Source organism: Lissotriton vulgaris, unplaced genomic scaffold (assembly GCF_964263255.1).
Source record: "Lissotriton vulgaris unplaced genomic scaffold, aLisVul1.2 SCAFFOLD_719, whole genome shotgun sequence".
In the NCBI taxonomy this organism is placed as follows: domain Eukaryota; kingdom Metazoa; phylum Chordata; class Amphibia; order Caudata; family Salamandridae; genus Lissotriton; species Lissotriton vulgaris.
In genome coordinates this window covers 62,994-87,334 of record NW_028243457.1, presented here as the reverse complement: position 1 = coordinate 87,334, position 24,341 = coordinate 62,994, and the positions used below count along the sequence as shown (strand labels likewise).

At 46.3% G+C, this 24,341-nt stretch overlaps 1 protein-coding gene across 1 annotated transcript in view; it reads right to left on the bottom strand.

The window, feature by feature from the left end:
• Positions 1–24,341, bottom strand: part of LOC147668342 (dynein axonemal heavy chain 1-like) — a gene marked incomplete at its 5' end in the record, with an annotated part of 387,636 nt that overhangs the window by 301,118 nt on the left and 62,177 nt on the right. The window contains 3 exons of the mRNA XM_086948583.1: positions 116–235; positions 2,041–2,166; positions 11,474–11,605. Of these exons, the coding sequence (XP_086804709.1) occupies positions 116–235; positions 2,041–2,166; positions 11,474–11,605 (378 nt within the window). The remainder of the gene's footprint in view (positions 1–115; positions 236–2,040; positions 2,167–11,473; positions 11,606–24,341) is intronic.

Genomic DNA, 24,341 nt, shown 5'->3' with positions numbered 1-24,341 from the left:
ACACTAATAAATCAAATTTGCACACTCTGTCTTTCTGAGTAGTCTTTTAACTTGGAAAATGTACAACAGTATGACCTTCATCATCCACCTCATACTAAGCAGAATGAATCCTTACCATATTCTTTATCCACTTGTTCGCCTGACCCTGTGGGTCAATGAAGTGTGGCCATCTGTTTGAATACTGTGTTATCACACCATTCTCCACTGATAGAGCATCATTAGGAAGACCAGCAATCTGTAATAAGTTATTCATTGAAATGTTAGTCGCTGGTATCTAATTCCAGTAAATGTTGCTAGCCTCTGTGTGATCTACAATCAACATCATCACTTTAAAATATAAAATGGACTATGCTAGCACCTTGTTTGTGGGCTGTCAGTGACAAATGACCAGAATTCAGTGTGTATAAAATACTGCTGCTTTTTTAATTCTAAAATCAAAACAATTGACATTTAGGGTTTGCATGGGCATAAGGTGGCAGTATTTGCAAATAGGGGATATGAGGTTGACCAAAACCTCTAGAGGGTATGCTTAAAAAAGAAGTCGATCTTGAATGTCTTCTATATCATCAAGAGACCTCTGTTGAGACAAATATCTACACTTAACAAATATCTAAATAAGTAGACATGATAGCAGTATGTGTGTATAAGAATGTACCTGATAAATGAGGATGAATCTAACAAATGATGGCTGTGCATTAACAAATACAGCTGCATACAACATGTAATAACTCTACCCAAGAATATGATACAATACCTTGAGCATCTGTGGCTGTACCAGTCCTTGAACAATGGTCAATATAATGGCTTTCTGGGCAAGAATGACCTCCAGATAGTTACTCAAACATCTGCTTAAATTTCAGCGAAATCACCAAACAGAAAAATATCACCAGCCTGTGAGGCACTTCAATGTGAACCTTCTCAAATCACATATGGAGTCCAAACTGAGCCTCTCATTAAGCACACAGTTGAGTCCCTTAATGGCCTGTGATCTCACTACTATCTGTTTCACCACTCCAAGGTTTACACCATAATCCCCTAACATTCTGTGTGATAAATTCAGTGTGGGGCATTTTGTCTACTGTTGAAACTGCCACTGCTACACAAGCAACTGCCTCCCACCTACCATTCCCTCACCTAGTTCAAATCCCCTAATGCAGAGGCTCATAAGGCCCAGCACCACAGGTCAGGAATCACAGAACAATGCTGCAATGGCTCCTCTGACGTAGCATCACAGATCTCAGGTGGACAGGCCCCTAGTTTCTATTGGTCTCATGATCTGGGGGCTGCTGGAGTCAACACAAAGTCACTGACTGCCTGTGTAATGTCACCATCTGGTACTTTGAATCTGTGGCAGACCACTGTTGCATCAGAAAGTCCAAATAAGCTTGTGTGTTCAGCTCCCTCACTTCTCCCATCCAAGTAATGTGGGTTAAGCAATCCGGGAAACTTGGTGAACTGCAAGCAGGTTGTCTTCAAGGAAGATTATGGTGATGTTGTCCGCACCACCCCTTACCCCTCACAGGACAAAACATGAGTACCTTATGTTTCTTTCCAGCTGGGCATTTCCACCCAAAAAAGGAAAAATAGCATCTGCTCAGCTGGACTTCGGTCCACAATATAGGCCTATGTATGTTACCTTTCTCACTACCTCACCACTACCGTTACAAAGCACCATGTTCAAACATCACTAAAGTAACATCTCCTCTAAGTATACAGGTTAATCATGGTATTTTATCTCCATGCAAAACTACATCTAATACATTTCACCATTATATATGCAGACCACCAGAGGCATAACTTCTTTTTTCAATCACATCAGACAGCCTTACATTGTAAGCAACAGAGTAAGTGGCTTTACTGAGCAGCCAAAGGTCTTTGAATATCTGCCATGTAGACTTATTGAGTTTAGGATTAACCTAGTGGAGGCTAGCATTGAGAGGTAAGGTTCTGTGTCCAGAAGATATCCCAAAATAGCAAAGTACTTGGTTTTTGTTTCAGTAAAACACCCATTCCATTTACCTCCGTTTACCCAGCACTTACCTGCCATGTGCGGATCTTCACTGGATCCCCTAATGTACTTATCAGGGTGGGTGCCTCAGTGCAGGGAACACCATGCTCCTTGAGTGTTGTCATCCAGTCCTCACAAAGGGCACTGCGGTACTGACCCTGCCGAGACGGAGAAAAACAGATTACTCATAAATGTGTTTCTTTGTATCTTTTATCCTTGTCATGTTAGGAAAAATGGGAACATAATTATGCGGCCAAGTGTCTTTGTTTATTTTCACAAAACCAATAATTGTAAAGAAAGCACCAAATCGCAGGTGTAAGAAACTGGGCTATTAACTTGACAGGATTGAGTCCCAAGCAAGTACTAGGTCCATATTGTACCCTTACTGGGAGCCAAGTGCCCAATTGTAGAGCAGTTGGTTCTCTCAGGATACCTAAGCAGAGCAGTCCAAGGCCTACTTAGGAGAGGTGGTGTGGCTAGTAATCTCCATCTGCAGGTACACAATCAGACTTTCTATAAATGATTGCCATGTCAGTGCTTTTTCTTTGAAAAAGTAAAAGTACATTCATTGCACAAACATGAATTCATTTCCACACACACACACACACACACACACACACAAATATATAAATACACAGATGGAAATACCTTTGGTGACATTCTGAAATCAATTTGGACCCTTTGTGGGTCATGACCCCCAAAATCACTGTATCCCCACCTATACCAGGAAGTACATTTATTTATTTTTAGCTGTTTTATAACGCGCTCTGTTACTACCAGAGTATCCTGGCGCGAATGGAAAAAACAAGCAGGTGGCCAAAAAGAAACAGAAGAAAATTTAAAAAGTCTAATAAGCAGATCTAAAAAGATGCGTCTTCAGGGCCTTCTTAAAAGGTATAAAGTTCTGGATTGATCTCAAGAACAAAGGCAGAGTGTTCCAGGCCGAAGCCGCAAGGACAGCAATTGACTGGCCTCCAAGGCGCACTCACCGAAAGCGGGGTACACTCAGTAAATTACAATCAGCTGAGCGTAGAGATCGAGTGGGGGTGTAGCGGCTGAATCTTTTCTTCAGATAGGAAGGCCCAAGATCATGGACTGCTTTAAATGCTAGTGTTAGGATTTTAAAAGTAATCCTTTGAGTCACCGGCAGCCAATGTAGTTCCTTCAAATGGATTTGCACGCTCTCTCTACTGGCCACATTGCACAGAAGTCTCGCCGTCGCATTTTGGATGATCTGTAATCTGGCGACTAGGAAGGCTGGAGTTCCACTAAGAAGAGAGTTGGCATAGTCGAGCCGTGATAGTATTAAAGCCCTCGCGACCGACTCTCTTGCTGAAGATGGAAGATATGGAAAGAACTTTCTCATAGCCTTGAGAGATCCGAAGCACACCCCTATAAGTTTTTTTATGTGTGCCTCAAATCTCAGATCCTCCCCAAATTATACTCCCAAGTTCTTTGCAGGGATGGTAACTGAACTTGGCTGGGGAAAATCCTGAGGCCACAAGAGTTCTCTAAAATTAGGCGGAAATTGGCCATACAACAAAATTTCTGTTTTGTCTTCGTTGCATTTTAGCTGTGCCACTTCTAACCAATTAAAAACCGCAGAAAGACAAGAACAAATGACCTCAGTGTTGAGTGCTGTATCAGGCCATGTAAATAAAAGTTGCGTATCATCTGCATACGCTATAATTTTGGCCCCCATTTGTTCAGCCAGCACTATGAGTGGGCTAAGGTACACATTAAAAAGCAAAGGGCTTAATGTAGACCCCTGGGGTACCCCAGTAGTAAGAGGCTTGGCCGAGGAAGAAAAGGGCGGAATCCAAACCTGCTGGGACCTATCGGACAAAAAAGATTTCACCCATTCTAGTGCTGAGCCCAGCACACCAATCTCAGCCAAACGAGTCAGGAGGAGTGTCAAACGCGGCAGAGAGGTCCAATAAAATTAGAGCCGCTCTGCCGCCACTGTCCAAACACTCCCTAATCGCCTCTGTGATCTCCACCAAAGCTGACTCCGTGCTGTGTGCTGCACGAAAGCCGGACTGGGCAGGGTGGAGAGCCTCCGAGGATTCCACAAAGGCATTCAGCTGACAAAAGGCAAGTTTCTCTCCAATTTTCGCCATGGCTGGAAGCAGGGAAATGGGTCTATAGTTGCCCGGCACAGCAGGATCAGCACCCGTCTTCTTCAACAAGGGAAGAAGCTTTGCCTGTTTCTGTTCCTCGGGAACCCTAGATGTTCTAAAGGATAGACCCATTATTTGTGAAACCTCTAATACCACAAACAAACATGACCTAACAAAGTCAAGGTGTGTAGGTGTCACACCCGGTAGCGATGGGTAGGCATAACGGGCGCTGACAAAGGCAGATTGAAACTTAAACCCCTATGGTTCCCCCTTGATGTCAGACCTTCCCGGGTACTGTTGACACCTACACACCTTGACCATAAGGCAAGAGCAGTGCCATACAGGTAGTACAACTGAAAACATAAACTGATACTTTGTTAGGTCATGTTTGTTTGTGATAGTAGTTACTGATTAGGTCCTGAAGAATCGCAGCCATTGTGCTTAGGCGAGAAACATGTTGACCACACGATATGCACTGTAGTCCTGGATCGTGACGTGGAATCCTAATTTCCTTCGATCACAGGCTACTTACTGTTTTTACTTGTGGCAGGGGACCACCAGAATAAATTGATCTCCGGTACCTTGTGCCACATTTTAAACTCACTTACACTATCCCTTCCCTTCTGGCCCCGCACTTCACCCATAGGCAGTTGGATAAAAGATCTCTGCCAAAGAGCCCCTCTTTGAGGTGAGCCCGTTGGGCATTGCACCGCCTGCCCAACGAGGAGCATTGCCAATGATGAAGCATGACACTCGCAAGGGTGTGTGAGGCCATTACATCCAACAAGTTGGATACCCAGGGTAGCCCTCCACTGAGCACTATCCCTGCCCTTCCCGTGACCACTTTCTTTCCCTTCTTTCTTCTTCTAGGAACATCCTAGTCGCGTTTGTCAGTTACCCACAGGATGTGTCAATGAAAATGACCACTCCCCCTCCTCTGTGTTCACTCTGAACCACTTCTGGGACAGCTCCCCTTTCCCACTGGGTCTGGAGACAAGCTGGATAGCAGGGCAACAGGTAGGGCAGACCCAGATGCCAGCTACATATACCACTGAAAGGGGAGTCTGCTTTGAAGTTAATCAAGTTACTGGTCACAGTCCCTAGGGCATCCTGCCAATGAGGGAATCTCCAGCCCCACAACCAGGGTCCTTTGTCCACTGTCTGGAAGCAATACACATCTCACTGAAGGGGAGGCATCACTTCTAATGTGGCACTGTACACTGGCAGAAAGACATTTTGGTTTAAGGCAGTGGTAATGACAACTTTCTAAAAATGTTATTTCCAAAGTTGTCAATTAAAGTCTGACAACCATTAAGTTGGATTTTTAATTACTATTAAATTGAATTATTTCTCTAGCTGCTACTAATCCAAATTTAGCATTTAATAAGTGTTATAATGTAGCCTAATGTTTCCCCATGGAAGCACCCAACCTTGTAACAGTGAAAATAGCTTTTGGGGGTATTTTACTATAAGAACATGTTCAGCATTAACTCCTACTTTTAAATATCCTGCCCTTTATGGCAGTAAAACCTACTTATGGGTTACTTATTAATATTTAAAAGAAAGGTTTAGGCCTATTAAAGGTTTTTTTCTGAAAGGTCAGATTTGCAATTTAACACTGCCACAGCTCTGTTACCAGTATAAAACTGCCAGGCTGCACACAACAATATTCTCTCATGTGCAGCCCGCACACATGCTTAAGTGTAATCAGCCCAGTATCCCTTACCCTAACTGCGTCATACTGTCTTCATCTTAAAAGGCAGACACTGGTGGTAAAAACGAGCAGTCCAATTACTACGAAATGACTGTAAGTGAGGCACAGGAAGTGAGACCGACCCACAGTTAAGGTCCAAAATCTGGGTGATCAAAAGTCAAAAAATCCTGATGAACTAAAGGGATCGGACCTATTTGCAACATAATCCTTCTCCAGTGATTTGATAAAGGCTAAAGCCACTCTCAAATGCCTATATCTGAATACTAGATCCATGGTCAAACACCATTTGGATATTTTTCTCTTGCTCCAGGCTTAACAACCTGATTTTTTGTTTCTATCTGAGACTTGGCTTACCGAGGACTCCCTACCCGATATCCTAGCGGCAGTTCCCTCAAACTACTACATTCTACATGTCGACAGACCAACCGGCAAAAGAGGTGGGGGGGTTGCCGCGATCATTCGCAGCACCCACAAAGTCTCCTCTTTACCATCCCTCGACCTTTCAGGAACAGACAACTTGATCTTTAAAAAGGACACTAATACTGGATCATTACTCCTCATCCTTGTATATCGCCCCCCTCAAAAAATGCCTTCTTTTTCGGCATCCCTAGCAGAACAAATTGCTCCTCTGATAATTGCCCATAACAAAATTGTGTTGCTAGGAGACTTTAACCTGTGGCTGGACTCTGCCGACTCTGACCCTCAGGCTGCCACGCTGAAAGAAACCCTCCTCGATATGAATCTCTCCCAACACATTCACCTTCCCACCCATGAAAAAGGGCATAGCCTAGACCAAATTTGGTCCCAAAACATTCCCTTGGCAATTAAGTCCATTATGCCCTGTGTTTGGTCTGATCATTATCTGATCAACTTTACTATGGCCACAGGGAGAAGTAAAAATCCCCTGCCCATGCCAGGAGGAAAAACCAGAAGGTGGAAGAATGTTGATGTCCCCGCTCTCATTGGCTCACTTACTTCCTCCCTTCCCTCGTTTGATCAGGACATCGAAAAGATGGAAGAGGCTTTTTCAGGGTGGCTACTCCAGGCTGCGGACGCTCACGCCCCCTGCACCTGCTTTCCCCGCTCCCGCCCCAATGACGCCCACAGGTGGTTTTCACCTCTTTTGAAAACTCACAAACTTGAGGTCCGTCAACTGGAGCGAAAGTGGCGCACAGCCTACTCAGAACAAGATAGGGCCAACTTCTGCAAAGCTCGAAAAAACTATCAAAAGCTTATTTTAAAACACAAAACCGATTATTTCTCGGAGAAAATTCTTAAAGCCCAGAATCAATCTAAAGAACTATTCAACATTGTGGAAGACCTCAGCACCAGTGACAGAACTTCCCTTCCGACAGTCCCCACTCAGGAACTTTGTAATTCTTTAAACTCCTTCTTCTTTGACAAAATCTGCACCATTAAACAAAACATCCCCACCACTCAGCCTCCACTTCTATTTGCAGACATCTTTTACAATCCTGTTACCCTGGACTCTTTCCCCCCCATTGAAAACGCTAATTTATCTAAACTTCTCTCTAAAATCAAATCCGGCTCCCCTGATGACATCTGTCCCCCTTACATCCTGAAAGAGGTGGGCACCAGCATCCCTGGGGGTCTACTTCCCATGCTGAATGGTTCACTTGCTCAGGGCAAAGTTCCAAACAACTTTAAAAAAGCCCTCCTTATCCCCCTCATAAAAAAGGCAGGAGCCAATCCATTAGACCCACTCAACTACAGGCCCATATCTCTGCTGCCAGACTGCGCCAAACTTCTGGAGTCTCATGTATGGGACAGCATCTCCACATTCCTTGAAAAATCGGAATATCTTGCACCTAATCAAGCCGGTTTCCGCCCTTGCCATTCCACGGAGGCGGTCATCCTCTCGGTGCAGAATACCCTGAGGCGGAATGCGGATGAAGGGATCCACCAGGCTCTGGTGCTTTTAGACCTCTCTGCTGCTTTCGACACGGTCGACTATACCATCTTGGTCGACCGTGTCGAACAGGCAGGCCTCAGGGGCCCTGCACTGAGCTGGATCCGTTCATTTATCACTGACCGAACTCAATCAGTCAGACTAGGCTCCTTTACGGCTCCCACCATTTCTACCATCTGCGGAGTACCTCAGGGCTCTTCGCTGTCTCCCCTGCTTTTTAACTTGTATCTGCGCTCTCTTTTGTACTCCCTCAGGCACGCTAAGGTCACCATTTTCAATTACGCCGATGATTTGCAGCTCATCTTTCCTTTGAACACCAAGGACTCTGTGGTAGAATTCCAAAACACCATGTCCCACATTTTGAGTTGGATGAGCTGCAATCATCTCAAACTTAATCCAGGCAAGACCGAACTGGTCTTGCCGGGACAGAGCGCCCTCAGCTGGAACCCTAGCTTCTGGCCCACATGCATGGGCGCCCCCCCATCCAAATCATCCTCGGTCAAGAGCCTCGGCATTTTCATCAGTGAGGACCTCTCTCTGAAAAAACAAGTTGGAGCTGTTGTTTCCTCCAGTTTTTTTCAGCTGAAGAAAATAAAAAAAATCGCCCGCTTCTTTTCCCAAGCTGCCCTCACTCAGATCATTATCTCCCTGGTTTTGTCCAGATTGGACTTCTCCAACAGTCTATACCTTGGGCTCCAAACTGGAGAGCTTAAACGCCTCCAGCTGGTTCAAAACCAGGCAGCCAGACTCGTCTTGAACATTCCTAGAAGGCAATCAGTCAGACCTGGCTTGAAACAACTACATTGGCTCCCGGTCGAGCAACGTGTGGCCTTCAAAGCTGGGTGTATCCTTTTCAAATCTTTACACGACATCGGGCCCATCTTCATTAGAGACCTTTTTAAAAAATATAGTCCCCCCCGTAATCTCCGGTCTGCTCATAAAGCCCTTTTGACTATCCCCCCTTACAAGAAAAAGCGTCTGGGAGGCAGCTGCTTTGACCATCTTGCCGCTGTCCTCTGGAACTCTTTCCCTCTTCACCTGAAACTTAGTGATAACATCCTCAGCTTCAGACACGCTCTGAAGACCTGGCTCTTTTCCCAGGCGCATCACTAAGCTGCCTTATCTTCACCCACCGATGGCCACGCCTGTTCCTTACTACAGCGCCATGAAGCCTCCGGGCGTACGAGCGCTTAACAAATGCCAAATAACATTAACATTAAAGACCAGTCAAGTCAGTACTACTGTTAGCTATTACAAGCTATTACAAGCAATTGTAGGGAAGATATCAAACTGAAAAGGCACCAATATAAAACCTCATTGAAAAAAAGGAAATGTGGGTGCATAACAGATGGCAAGATCTTTTGGGGACTGTACATTTCTTTAAAATTCTGGTGTAATATATCCAATGGTAACTATCAAGCGAGCCCCTCAGGCTAGAAGTATGTATATTGTAGGAGATTGTTGGGATGAATACTTTCATTACTCATTGCAGTCCCTCACTTGTCAGAGTGGGATGAGGTCAGTGAGACTGCTGACCCCACCCCACTCTGTGACGAAGTGTCAGTGATTGACACTGGGCACTTCAGAGCTTAGAACTGATCGCCTGGTCCGAGGCAATCAGAGACTCTCCCTCTTGTCATGAGGGGAGGGGGCCTTGAGGTGCTTTGCCAGGCTGAAGATGTCATATCCACAGGAGTCGTGACTTCTTAAGCCCAGCAAAGGTCAGCTCAGGCAGCCATAAGCCTGCACACTTAGCGCATGTCTAGCTCCTGGCTGGCTAACCTGAAAATAAAGAGTGCCCGTCAGGCTGACTTTAGCTCAGGCTGACAGACGTTCTTTATAGTGGCCTGTAAATTTTGTTTGTATCTCAGACCGTGACTTACCGCCGGACTCTCCTGCCTTTTCCTTTCCCATCTCGTACAGCGATTGACTACCTGGTACAGACTTGCAGATATTTGGAAACTCATTGATGTCCGCACCTTACATGGCCCAGTGCCAAGACGGACCTTATGCATCATTCACACCAGTGGAGCTACTCCCTGCTTCTACTCCCCCTGCCTTGAAAAAGCCCCAAGTCCGCGCAACTCGTGTTGGCTGTCTCTTCTGTCTAGTGTGGTTCTGACTTTGGAATCCCATTGAAATGAAAAAAGAAAAGAATATGTTGCCCTAATCTAGTACTACAGACTCCTTGAATACATTTGAACTCCAAAACGTTGCGTTATACATCAACTCTGCACTGGCCTTCTCCTTGCTCTTTCTGTGTTTAGCCCTCCACAAGAGCATGGACCAATTTCTACTATCCACACACTGGTACCATTTTAGGAACTGCTTTAGGAACTACTTCTTTCTTTGTTTAAAGCACTTCACGCAAGTGCTCATGTTTTTACTCACTCCGAGCTACGGTTCTGAAAACAGGCATTCATATCTTGTTCTTATCTCATCACATTTACTGTGCATTCAAAGACTGAGACCAAATGTCAGAAGCTACTTTCCGAAGGCACCTTTTTACTTTTTACCCTCTGACATCAAAGTAAGAGGATTTTTTTTAAATTAATGTACTTCCTATTGTCGTTGACTGTTCGGATCCAGACTCACAAAGGGTAACACGCAGGGTAAATCTTGTTTTCTGTAAACACTTCTGAAAGCCACCATTTCCTATGCTAGTAAGCTTGCTTTTCTCGCCCAGCGTTAATTTGTGTTTCTTTTGTGCTGATTTCTGTTAAGTTGAATGGTGTACATAAGCATCCTCGCTTTCATAGAATTTTGAAATAGTTACCTGATGCATAATTTGCGTAGAAGTTCCCAGTTGTACAGTTGTTCTGTTGCTGGGATTGTGGTACGGATGCCTTGATGCGGCTAAGATGGGTACGCTTGAAGGTGCATTAGAAAACATTTTGTTTACCGGTTAAAGCACCTCAGTATGCCTCCTACTGCTGCCACGACTCTGCAGTTCTAACTCGCTATTTAGAATTCCCCATGCCCTCTAGGAGTTACTGCTATCCTTTCCTCTTCATCTGGCACTGAACTTCCTTCATGGTCATTCATGATTTTATCCAATGCAAATGGTTATTTAACGTTTTCAATTTTGATTTTTTCCACCGCTCATTTCTTTTTCTCCATTTTCCCTGAAGTTTGTTATCGTTCTCTCACTCTTGCTTTAGCTGGTAAAATCCCTTAGCTGGTTTGGAGGCCTACTGCTTGGGAAGTATATGTGTAATGTGCTGCTCGTGGTGTAAAGACTTGATTTGTTAACTCAACATTTTAATTTTTATATACAACTCATTGGATACTTCAAAGGTACAATTAGTCAATGTTTCCATGCATGCTCCCATTCAGAGATATGACTGGATTTTCCTACTTTTAGTTGCCCTTTTTTTTATTTCTACTCTGAGCCAGTGTCAAAGTTCTGGTAGTTATCTTTTTGTATTTTTTGTTTTTTTGCAACTATCTTTGGATTCAGTTAAACATTTCACTTGATGAGTTGGAAGTTATATGAGCTATAATATATTTGTACACCCTCTGGCATCCTTTTTTAAGGCCATACAGGTATTATATACTTCTGTAGCATACCAAAAACTTACTTACACACTTAAATTGTCTGCTCTTGGCTAAAATACATTCATATTGACAAAGCCAAAAGCTCTTGCATCTCTTACATCTATTGGCTTTGCAAATGCGTATTGTTCAATGAAACTCCTTACCGTGAAGGGACCCAGGTAGGCAACAAATCCCGCAGAGAGCAGCACATCCCCTGCAATGTTGTTGATCATGAAGTCCAGGCTGTGCACTGTCTCCTGCCAGCGAACCTTCTCATCAGCCAATCCATTGATCAACTTCATGTTGAGTAGAGAAAAAAGGAAAGACAATGGTGATGGCAAAACTGTGTACAAAGTCCAAACACATTAACTTTCCACTAGAATCCGATAGCCCCATAGGGCTAAGGAGAAATAAAAACTGAGATACCAGAGAGAAGAGAAAAATTACCAATAAGAATACAAAATCATACAAACAGAACCACACACATACATGTTACCAGACAGGCTAGACAAAGGCATGTTGCATGACTCATAATAGGGCTGAAAGACAGACACATGAACATAGTAATTAAGGCACATCTGCAGCAAGGATGGCAGATAGATGAATGAAGAAGAAATGTGCCATAACAAAAAAAATATGAACATAAAATTAAAGGAAGAATGGGCTATGCAAATCAAATACAGGCAAAATTGTAAAAGGATGCATGAACAGTACAAAAATGGACACAAAAATGCATGAACAGAGAGTTGACTGTGCCAAACAGAGACATTAACCCAGTCGAACATACATCAAATTACTCTCTGGACAAAGGCAGAGAGAAGAACAAGAAGCATGTAATGAAGCAGGGTGATGCAAAGACAGGCACAAATTCCGATTGGAAAAAAACTTTTTTTTAAACAACAAACATAGTATCTTCATCAATAACAAAAGTATTCTTTTTCCAACAGGGGTTATTTCTCATGCTCCTAACCTCATAAAAAGATTATGTACAGGGATCCTTGGTCGAAGGACTTTATGATTTTAACAACCTGTTTATATTAAGGAACATCTGAAAACTCATACTGGAGGTTTTCCGTAGACAAGGAGCCACCCTCCAGGAGGGCACGCACTCAAGTCTTGATCTTCTGGTTTGAATTAGAGGTGTTATTCGGCTTCATGTACAGCCTCCCCTCCAGAACAGCAGTTGCTGTGCCTCCTTCAAGTGTGGTTCCCACTGGGCTTGAGCCCAGGTTGTATCTTTTGCTGTGAGGAACTGGAGTAGCTCACTACAAGACAGGTGGGTGTCCCCCTTTTTCTGCCCGAGGTATGAGCTGGGGATGGGCTTCCCAAAATATTCCCTTCTGGGCTTGGGTATATTGGGGTGTTGCCCTGTGTCCGGGTTTGTCTTTATATCCGCTATGGTGTGTCCCACTCCTCCTGCTAGGTTTGCTGCGGGTTGCGGGGACTGTTCTGGTGCTTAGCCCACCCTTCCCCGACTCCCGTATGTTGCTGTGAGTGTCTGTCACTGCACACGGATTCTCCAACTTCCTCCCCCCCTTCAACTAGTTAGAGAAGCTGGGTGTGAACATTCGCTTCTGCGTGCTCCTTGCTGGCTTGGGGCCATGTTGTGTCTATTTGATGGGTGCCAATTGAGTCTTGCCGTCACAGGAGGTCTGCTGCCCCTTTTTCCTTCATCAGATCCAGACTGGGCTTGAGCTGCCCACTCTAATCCATGTTGGGCTTGGGGCTTGTGGGCTTTATCCTGCATCATTACATCTTGTCAGCTATTGTATGTCCCAGGTCCCTACTTGGCTTTTTGGGGTGCCTATTAGTACTCTTATGCTATTTAGTAAAGCCCTTCATGCCCCGTAATGAGCCTGTAGGGTAGTGTTGCATTCACTCTGCTTGGCACTGCAGTGGGACTCTATGTAGGTTCTGGATCCCCCTTCCTGGATGGGGGATGACAGACTACTGGTCCTTCTCTGCATGCTCCCTACTGGGCTTGAGGGTGGGATGCTTCTTCCCTGGCTGCAACACCGGGGCCCCATAACTGCTGGAAAGGTGAGCATCTTCATTTGTGCTATCGTGTGTCCTAGCCTTGGGGTTACCTTGTGCAACCTGATGAGCTTGGGGCTTGTGAAATGTGTTCACTGTCTCCCTGTCTTGTGGCATAGCGTATCCCTGCCTTGCCGCTGGTCTTGTTGACTGTGGTCCTGGTTTCGATGTTTGGCTTCGCTATCAGTGATTCACCCCTGAACTTAGGGCTAAAGTGTGCCTGCTAAGGGTGGGGTGCAGCAGCCTCCTTCACATGTGTGCCCCCTGATTTGTTGCTGGGGTGTTAGTTGGTCTTATGCTTCCTCGTATGTTGTGTGCTGCGCTTGGGGTTTATAATCCCTGTCTCATGCCAGTATCTATGCCCCTGCCTCCTTTCTGGGCTTATTGAATGCTGTGTGTTGCTGGCATGCCCTTCCCTTTCTCCCTGAGGGGTATGGGGCACTAAGTCTATTCTGCTCCTCAGTTAGGGAATGTAAATCCAATGGTTTACACTCCCTAACTGAGGGGCAGGATAGACTTGGTCTTTCATATGTTCTCTGTTAGACCTGTCAGCACTAGGGTGGTCTTTCCCTGTGACTTTTTGCCCTTGCCTCATTTTTCCCACCTACTTTTTGTTGGCCCATAGGTCTTTGGGCACCCTTTTCATAGCTAATCTGTGTTAGGGTGCAGGTGCTCTCTACTTCCAACATGGCTGCCACTGGCCCCTGCTACTGCGGCGTGGTCTTTTAGTGTAGCACCCTAGCTGCCAGGAGCAGGCTGGATCCCCATACAATGTTGCAATACCAGCCACCCAGCCCCTGTCCATAGGTAGAGTGGGGAAGCTCCTGGAACCTTCCAGAAGAAAGGCGGACCTGACTTTTCCCGCCTTAGAGAGTGGTCACCTGACCTGGGCATATATAAGCAAGGGAGGGAACTTTTTCTAGTCAGTTGGGGCATCACTGACCTGGGGAACACACGCAGGAGTTTTAGGCGGGAGGGCCTAGTGAGGAACCTATGCTACTGGGAGTGACAGGATTTAGGTGCTGCCTCTTAAGCTGGGTGAGGTGTCCCAAGCTAGCCCCCTGATCTGGGCCAGTGGTAGGGAACCCCAGGGTCCATCTGCAGTGACTGAGGAGAAACTCTTCAAGACTTCAACTCAAACCCCCCCTCTCCTCGGCAACTTCAAGAAACAAGCAACTAAGGGCGCAGAACCATCCAAGCGCCAAGAAAACTGCTTTCCTGTGACCAGAGACTGCTGGGGGATCGACCAGGTACTGGACTGTGTGGCCCTGCGCACCCCCTGCCTGCAGTGGGCCCACCTTGCCCCCCTGTTCTCCCCCTGACTGAGCTGCTTTACTACCCATCCAGCCTACAGTTCTTGCCAAGCTGTGTAGAAAGCGCTATAACCTACTCCCTTTGTGCTCCAGCGCTGTTCTGACTGAGCAAGTGGCCTTCCTGACTGGAATTCTCCACCCGCGCTGTTGCCTGATTCCCCTCACCGTCAAGCGCTGGTTCCTAACTGCCCGGAACACCAAGCGCTCTCCTGAGCTGACTGATTTGGGCTCCAAGAGTAGCGCTGCGGAGCCTGTCATCGCCGCCGCGAGGCGCTGTTGTTATCCCCACTCACCGCCGCAGCCCGGGGCTGCCGTGCCTTCCGAGGCACCCGAGGAGGTCTGGCGTTCGTCGCGGCCCACGCGACATCCCAATTGCCCCCGCGGCGGCCCCCGGATTGTGAGGAGAGGGCCGCCGTTCTCCACACGTTGGGCCGCGGTAGGCCCGAAGCCAAGCTGTGCCCGTGTCACGTGACCGGGGAGCTCCTCCGCCCCGCCCCCGGGCGCCGTGCTGCCATTGGCTCAGGCAGACGCGCCCTCAAGGCGGGCTACGCGGTGGGCTGGAGCCGCCCCGGCCACGATCCTCCCGGCCCCAGCCTCAGAACCTGGTCGGTGGGCCCCGAGACGACCCATAAACAACGCGGAGGGGGCCGTGGAGCCTGAGTGCCCCCTCCTTTCAGCCCCACATCTCGCCCTTGCCCGGGTCCCGGCGCCGGTGCCCAGAAGCCGCCCTGCACCGCACCGGGCCGAGCGAGACCCCCGGAGGGTCGCAGACCCCTCCCTGAAAGCGGAGACTTCGCAAGGGCCCCGGAGGGCCGAAGAACATCAGGTAACCCCCGGGGAGGAGGGCGGTAGGCCCGAGGAGGCCCGAGGTCGCCCCTCCCCCGGGGTGAACTAAGACAGGGCCCCGTTGGCCCCCCTCCATTGTGCCTCGAGAACTAGGAGGTCTGGGGATAGACACTTCCCCCCTATATCGTTTTGCATGCAGGTATCCAGCCTGAAATGTTCATGGTTACACCCTATTTACCAGCCTATTAATGGAAGGGTGATTTACTTCATTGTACTGAATTTCTTACAGGGGCGGGCTTCTACAGCTCCTGAAGGGATCAAACTGCGATGTGTACTGATTCATTCTAATGGTATTCTGATGATCTGATCCTGGGGTCGCAAAACGATCAGTATTCACAAGAAGAAAAGCTTGTGGCTGTGTTCTTTGAAGTTATCTGTTGTACTGAAAGTACTTGATGAAATGTTTTATCACTTCCTATGAAGTACAGTTTAGAAGGCATCCACAGGAGGTTTAATGTGGTACTTTAATGCAATGCTATGGTCGCTTCTTGTAGGATCCTCCAGGTTTATGGAAGTACCCCCTTTGCCTGCGGAAGAGTATGCTGTGGCAGGCTATGTTATTTAATGTTTCACTGCTTAGATGAGCTGGTTATTATTTTAATGACAAGTCTTACTGCAACTGCCTATTGAAATGCTTAAATGAAATACTAATGAGTAGTTAAATGCATTACTTGCTTGATCCAAAGTCTATATAAAAGAACTTGATTTTCAAATACAACTACTGGTGTGGTCTCCATTATTGCGCCCACTGTGTGTCATTGGATGAGTGTGTTAGGTAGCTGCTTTACATGCTACCCCCTGGAGAGCTGGTGGACCCGGTTCTTACATTCTCCCACTGGGTTTAGGGCTCGTGGGACAAATGCCCTCGCTCAAACTCTATCAGCACCCTTTGTCTAACTAACACCTTCTTTTTCTTATCTATAGGGTTCAGAATTTGTCATAGGACTGTCAGTTGTCTCTGGCAGTAATGGTCTTGCCTATGCAGTGCACATTGCTAGCTGATGTATTGTATGGGGGTATGGCACTTTGTCTTTCTGTTCCCTGTCTGCCCATCCCTTTAACTGGTGTAAAAGTTACTAGTGGGCTTACCCAGGCACCATGTTTTTTGTTTGGGTTGTTTTGGACACCCTCTGTGGGTTCTACACGTCTACCCTTTACCTTCCATTGGCCTCCGGGCTGATTGTAAGTAGTGTTCTCTTCTCTGTGTGGGGTTACTCTTTAAAATTCAGGTTTTTTGGCCCTTCTATTTTAGGTCTTGATTACAGATAGTTTTCCTGTCCTTTGGCAGACCTTTTATTTCCAATACAAAACACTTTTCTTATGATTGGATAGCTTTGTTGTTTATCTCAGGAATCTGTACTTGATTCAATGGCTTTTCTCCTTATTCTTGTGTTTGACCGCCTATGAGGATTTACATCTCACTGGGATGTGATTAGATGAGATGTATCCTTCTGCTGCTACATCACATTGCATGAATGTAGGGAAGTAGGACCTGCTTCCATGTTGCCCCCACTTTTTGCCTGGTGTCAGTGTATTTTGACTGTAGTTTGCTGGGATCCTGCTAACCAGGACCCCAGCATCTGTGCTCTCTCTCCCAAAATGGCTTTGGTAAGAACTTTTGTACCTCTACAATTGGCTACCGGTGTACCCTTATAAGTACCTAGTGTATGGTACTAAGGTACCGAGGGCATAGGTACAACAGGTGGCTCCCATGGGCTGCAGGTTGTATATTGCCACCCATGGGAGACCACTTCAACTCTCATGACAGATATAAATGTCCTTATATCTGAGGTCACTACACTTAAAACCTATAAGTCACCCTTATGGGATGCCCTTCAGTCCTGACGGCAGGTTATAAGGGTGAGGATGCCCCTTCATGAGTAGGACACCCCTACAAACCCCCGGAGTTGATTCTTCAGGCTTTGTAAGTGCAGTCAGAGGTTTTAAGACATATAGTGGATATCAAACAAAATACGAGATGTCTATACATAATGGGTGCATCAAACCTGGTCAGGTTTGGCATCAAACATGTTGGTATCATACCCCAACACTGATTCCGATGTTGGAGGTATGATCCCATGTACTGGTGGGTCCCTTAGAGGAGCCCCATGTACTCCCGGTTACAGCCTTTCCGGTCTGCCAGCACAACCAGACTGCACTGAAGGGCACACTTGGTGCCCTTCTTGCATACTCTGGTTTGAGCCAGTTCAGGAATCCTTGGTTCCCTCTCTGGTGGAAGACTGGACAAAGGACAGTGGCGTATCCTCACCTCTTTCCAGTCCCTCCTCTTGGAGAGAACCCAGAGTCGTTCCAACCCTATCCCTGGGTATTTAAGGGATCTCCGTGGGTGGGCCCTCAGATTCGTCATGGGACACGACTCACCTCTGAAGTCAAGGCACTCTTAGATCGTCTAGACACTTGTACTTTGTCTGGAACAGAGACTGCATCAAGCAAGACTCCTGCTGCTCCTGGTCTCACTGTTCTGCAAGTATTCTACCTCATCTGTGTCTGTTCTTCACTCAGTTTCTCCAGAAGACCTGTGGGCATCAAGGACATATGAAGAAATCTCCCTTGGAGTGAAGGAGTCACACGCCTTCATCTGCAGGCACTGCAACAAAGCTGACTGGACTACTGCTTCTGTCGTCCTATGGACTTCCAGAGGCTCTGCAACACAGGTGATGGTTCTGTGGCTCTCCAGAGGCCTGACCTGTCTTCCCTGGAATTTGGAGGATACTATCCCTCATCAGAGCAGCTGGGACAAAACCCCTGTGCACTGCATCGACTTGGTGTTGACAAGGCTTGTTGGCTCTGCACTCCAGAGATCTTCGAGCTACAAGAAGCTCCAGCCTCCAGCACCTCATCCTTCGAAGATCAGCATCCTCCTCACTGCAGCCCTTGCACCGTGAGCCTCCATCTTTGGTGAGCTGCCTGAGGTCCTCTTGCAACTCCTGTTGCTGCGGCCTGTGGATTCTCTCGAGGCTCTTCTGCTTTGGTGGGCTCCCCTGCTTAGTCACAGCCTGCTCTGACTATCCTGCACTTGGTGAGTCCCTTGGATCTTGCTGACTCCAACAATTGCATCTTTTCGTCTTCCACGCCAATTGTGGCCACCAAGGCTTGTTGGTGCTCCCGCTGGACACAGATCTACCTAGACACCAACATCCGACGTGAACAGCTCTTGCATGGCTCCTGGTCTTCCTCAGCATCTCTTGGTCTTCCTCAGCATTGCTTGGTCCTCAAAGCTGCAGCGAAAAGGTCCTCGTCAACTCTCATGACCCCCCTGCAAAGGGTAGGCATTGTGGTTCCGTACCTCATGGTCACCTCAGAGTGGCATAGATTCTGTCCCATTTGCTTGCAGAGTCTCTTCTTCAAGAATTCACCCTTGGATTCCACTGGACTTTTACCGAGAATTCTCCAGAGGCCTTTCCTCTTTGCAGTTCACATTCCACTTCTTTAGTATATGGTTTGGTCTCGCCCTGGAGACCAGTGTATATTTGTGCTACTTATGTAATTTCTGTGAAGTATTTTCATGTGTACTGTTGATATCACTGGCAAGGAAATATACCAATGTTTTAGTGAGTGTGTTGTGTTATAAATAGACATATTGTTAGAGACAATGTGTGATTCCTTTTCATCTAATTTACACTATTGATTAAATATGGTACAACAAGCTGCTTTACACTCTTTCAAGAGAGGCCTGAAGGATGATCTTCACGTCTACTACTTTGGGAGCCTATAGTTATCAAAGATCACTAAAATCACCATTAGGGTTGCTTAGATTAGTGCAAGGTGCATCACTCTTTCAAATGTGCACCATACACTAAGCCAGCCTCCTACAGTGAAAGACTATTTCAAATGTTTCCACTTTGTTTCAGCAGCTGTGCTGTCCTAACCCATTCCTCCACAGCCGGAATTTGTAATTGGTAGAAGGTAAGCCTGATTCCACAGGCACTGTGTACATTGTCACTCACATTCCCTCAGCCAGCTGCTGGCTTTTGTCTTGAAACACCACAATTTCCCATCTCTTCATGAACTGATCCACAAAGGTTGGCAGCAGTGCATAGGAATAATTAGTCTCTTAATTTTCTCAGTGAAATAAGCTTAACAGTGCATGAAACCTCAGTGCAACAAGAACATTGCTAGGCTCTGTGGGTTGACTCAGAAAGCAACACCCAGGCAGTGTCAAGCCTTTTGACACAATTATCTGGCAAAACAGCCCTGCAGTGCTTTGACTTTTGGTGTCAACGACATTTAATTCACTTCAGGAAGTACAGAGAGCTCTACTAATTATATAACACAGTGAACAACAGACATGCAGTCCTTCCTTCATCTTTCCTGCAAATCTGGCTCTTTTGGTGCTTGGGCGGATGCTAAATACATCATTGGCCAGGCGGACCCCGAATGGTGTTAACATGGAGATGGATGACAGAAGATCTCGAACCGGGAGCATCACACGAACTACCAGAGCAGCATAAATTGGCGTTTCCATGCTGATTAGAGAGTGGCCAGCTGACCCTATTTACCGGCTAGCAGCATCAGCAACACAACCCCTCAGAACTTAACATAGAACATAAGCATTAGTTCACCTTCACTGGCTGGCTGTGTAGTTCATACCTGATCTCCCTTCATGCTCTCTGTGGGCCATCTGTTTGTTGTCCTTGTTTTCGAGGTTGGAGACTTGAATCATTTGTGTGATGGATGCTTGCTCCTCTTGCTCCTTTTGTGCATTGTTCCCTTGCCTCTTGCTTGACTAGGGATTTGGGTGTTTGGCGCAGTGGGTGACCTGGCTGGTTCGTACCTTGTGCTAAGCAACCCTCATTCTCCAGTAGCTGTTCATACATTGGTGTGTGGGGACGGTGTGAACTGGATAGTTTGCTTATTTCTTCCTCCTCCATCGCCATCCACCTTGTGTGTTGGGGTAAATGGATGATTGTTGCTGCAAGAGGTAGCTTTATCAGCTGCTCCAGGTATCTTCTTCTGAGGTGTCCTGCTTCCTGGACCTCTGGTGGCTTCTCTGTAGTGTTGGCAGCTTTTTGGACCTTCAAGCATGGGATGTGGGAAGCACTACACATTCTTCTTCTGGTTCCCATGCAATTTCTTGTTGGGCCTATTAGCTATGAGTTCTGTTTGTTGCAATGGAAACTTGACTTGCCATGGACCTACTTTGCCTACATTTGTGGGCCTTCTAGTTGCACTTTTGGGCTCCCTCTCCCTCCACCCTTTTCAGGTCAGAGGTCAGGATGCATGCTTGGGCCACTTCTCCCAAGTGAGCAGTGGATAAGGGCTACACATACTCTTGGCAGGGCTGTATGGTTCCTTCGGCTCTCTGGTGTTTCTCAACCTCATTGGCTTGTAATTTCAAGGCAATGTGCATGCATTTTGTGCCTATATTTGACCTTCAGGGCGTGAGTCCTTTGATAGCATTCTGGATATTGGCCTTCGTGCAGGGTGTGCTTCCTCTGGGGCCTTCTAGGGATTTTATTAACCCCGGACATGCCTGTTTGTCTTGACTGAGTTCCTCCCTTCTCTGTGTTGGGCAATAATTTGCTGTCTTGTGATTTCATCCTGGCCCTGTTTCTGGCTTTCCTTTGGTTTACCTTAGGTATCTGGCTCAGTCTGGTGTGCTCTTGTGCCCTATTTGGGTGTAGAGTGGTGCCTCTTTAGAGGTAAGCATGAGCGAATTTTGCGGATCTCGCGTTCGCAAATTTTGCGGATTTGCGGATTCGCAATCCGCAAAATCCGCGAATTCCCGCGAATTTGCGGATTTTTTTTTTTTTTGTGTTCGCCCGTGTTTCTGCCAGTTCGCGAGGGTTTTTACAATTTCGCAATTTGCGAACTTACCTGTCGGGTCGCAAGTTTTGCGAACTTGTTGTTTCTACGTGTCCAACCTGTTTGGGACACTCTTCTTCATCACTGCCACTCTCTGTCACCACTGCCACTCTCTGACTACTCATGCCACCCTCTGGCCCACCCATGCCACCCTCTGTTTCATCACCACACCCTCTGGTTGTCCAGTGTACATTATTTTCGGCAAAGCAAAGCACACCTTCCCTGCCTCAAGTGACCTGAATTAATTTGGGGCTGATTAATGTGTCACAGAATATTTTTTTAGCTGGCACCTGCTTCCTTAGTGCGCCCTGATTAGTGATCTTTTGCACTTGCTAAGTGCTTTCATTGTTGCAAAATTAGTTACAACACCTGCCCTGCCCCAACTGACAATAATGAATTAGGGGCTGATTAATGGATTTTAACTTCCAGCCTGGCTCCTGCTTGTCTCCCTTAGCTGTAATTCATGACCTTTGTGGCATATGTGTAACTATTCTGAGGTTCAGAGCAGGGTCACATAATAGTTTCAACTGGCAACTGAACTCTGGAGGGGCCCCTCAGGAAGCACTACAGGAAATGGCTACTAATGATGTGCCTGAACTTTTGAACCTGGTAAGTAGTTACTTTCAGTTTTGCTTAGATCGTATTTCTGCAATTTCGCACTTATTCGCGGGGCGCGAACTCACGCGAACAGTGCGAGCAGTGCGAGCAAAATCCGCTGCTCGTGGATTTGCGGATTTTGCAGGAAATTTGCAAATCTCGCGGATTGCGGATTTCCCGAAAATCCGCAAAATCCGCGAGCGGAACGGATTTTCCGCCCATGCCTATTTAGAGGGCCTTCCCTTTTGTCACCAGGATTGCCTGTGATTGTTTTTATTTCAGGAGTCTCTGTCTCCTGTCTCTGATCTGGGCCTTCTCGCTTGTCAGTGCTGCTTCTGCGCTCTTCCCTGAGCTGGCCGCTGATGAAGTTCTCTTTCCAGGGCATTCGTTTTGCCTGTAGTGGGTATGCCTGCTTTGCTGAGGGTTTTTGTGCTGCGGCCTATTGGTCTTTCTGGTGGCTTTCATTTCCTGTGGGGTTGGCTAGCTGCTTTGTGTTGTTTCCTTTGGCTTCCTTAGCTCTACAGTTGCCTCTTATGGGTCACCATTGCAAGTGTCACTTCTTTTGGGACCCTGAAGCTCTGGGCCCACTTGTGCTTCCATCATTTGGGTGTCTAGTGCGTGTTGGCTTTCTTTGGCACTGGCACTTGGTGTTTCTGTGACCTGAGTTTGTTATTTCTTCCTTTTTTCTGGACTTTGGTATTTTTGGCTGACAGCCTTAGTGGAGATCAAGATACTCAAGACATAAGAACTGGGTAGAGAAAGTGATGAGATATTGCTTCATTCACTTACCAGTACTTAAATTTCTGATATTCTATTTCCATATCCCAGTCCTTATAAACCTCCCATCCTCGTTGGTGTGTGTCTCGCTTCGATCATGGACTTCTTTGTTAGCCAACTCAGGAGGTTTCTGGGAAAAGGTGAGCCTTTACTGTCACACATGAAGGGGAAGAAGTTTAAATTTGTTTTCTTTTCGGTGGGCAGCAGCAGAGTGCCTGTCTTTAGGGTGTGGGCACTCCTTAAGAAGTAAGGACAAGGGTGAGGAAGAACAATCTGAGTAACGGGATTACTATTAAGTAATCAAAGCATTACATTCTTCCAGTTTTTCAACGACCCTCAAGACCAAAATTTGCCCAATCCACACTATTCCGTTCTCAAAAAGACCTGACCTCCGAAACCTACTAGGGCTGGAAAAAAACACTTTGTGCCAGCAAACGTTGTCTGAGTTGCACAATCAAACCATAAGTAATAACACAAGAGAAAACAAGGCTTTATTCAAAGCAATCAAATACTATGCAAGACACCCACCATCCCTTAGTCCACTGAAAAATCAATAAACAACCTTTTCAGCAACAAAATATTCAGTTTAGGCAACAACATGGATCTAACCAAAAGTACACAGCATCCATGTAACTGCAGTGAACATGCACCTCAAAAGAATTCAACACTCAGCACTTCTTTCAAACACTAACCAGTGACAATCTTATCACCATGCTTCAATATCTCCAAGCAATGATTTACAATAATGACCCTCTTCAATCTTCCATCATCAAGCCCCACTCCCTTGCAGCCCTCTTTCCTTACCTAGGCATCATCAATACCTCCCTCAGAACTGACATCTTCCAATTCTTCCTCAAAACCTGCAAAATCATCTCCCTTGTATAAAATACCAAGCTGGATCCTAACAACTTCACCAACTAAAACCTCATTGCCAGGAACCAAGGAGATAGGTGATGGACAATCTATACACCTAGTGAGAGCCAGAGGTGAACACATGTAGCAGAACATCAGGAGGGCAAAACTAGAAGCAGACTGACAAATAATTCCAAGAGCACAGAAAGAAGATTTTTGATTTTGGAGAATAGACTGATGGCGAGTAGGAGGCGAATAGGACAAAGCCTACTGCATATCAGCTACAGGTCAGCTGGCCCTTTAAAAGCCCAGGTCATACAAGAGTTCTGAGTAACAGTAGACAATACAAAGAGACTGAGACCTCTAACGTTTGTGCCTGGTAACATTTTATCTGGGTTGTTATGGCTTCACCAATTTGCTGTAATTCATTAATCTGCCTAGCGTTCCCTCCTCAGTATGTTGCATTTTCCACTTTTTCCAGTCTTTCCTGTTCCTTCTTACCTATTTGTTAGCTGATTGTTTTGCATTGGGTTTTATGTTTGATACTCATCTACACCACCATAGCTCAGATTCCAGGAAGTCTCTGCATCCTCCATGGCATCACAGTAGGTCTTTAAACGTTAACAGGTAGGGGAATCAGTATTCCTTATTGTATATTAACCTCCTTTACATTTTGTGCATGACACTGAATTCAACTTGTCTCCCACATAGTGCAAGATTTACCAGATAAGACAAAGTGAAAGCTTATTTTGAGTTGAGATATGTCACCCTGTACAAGTCGCTGACA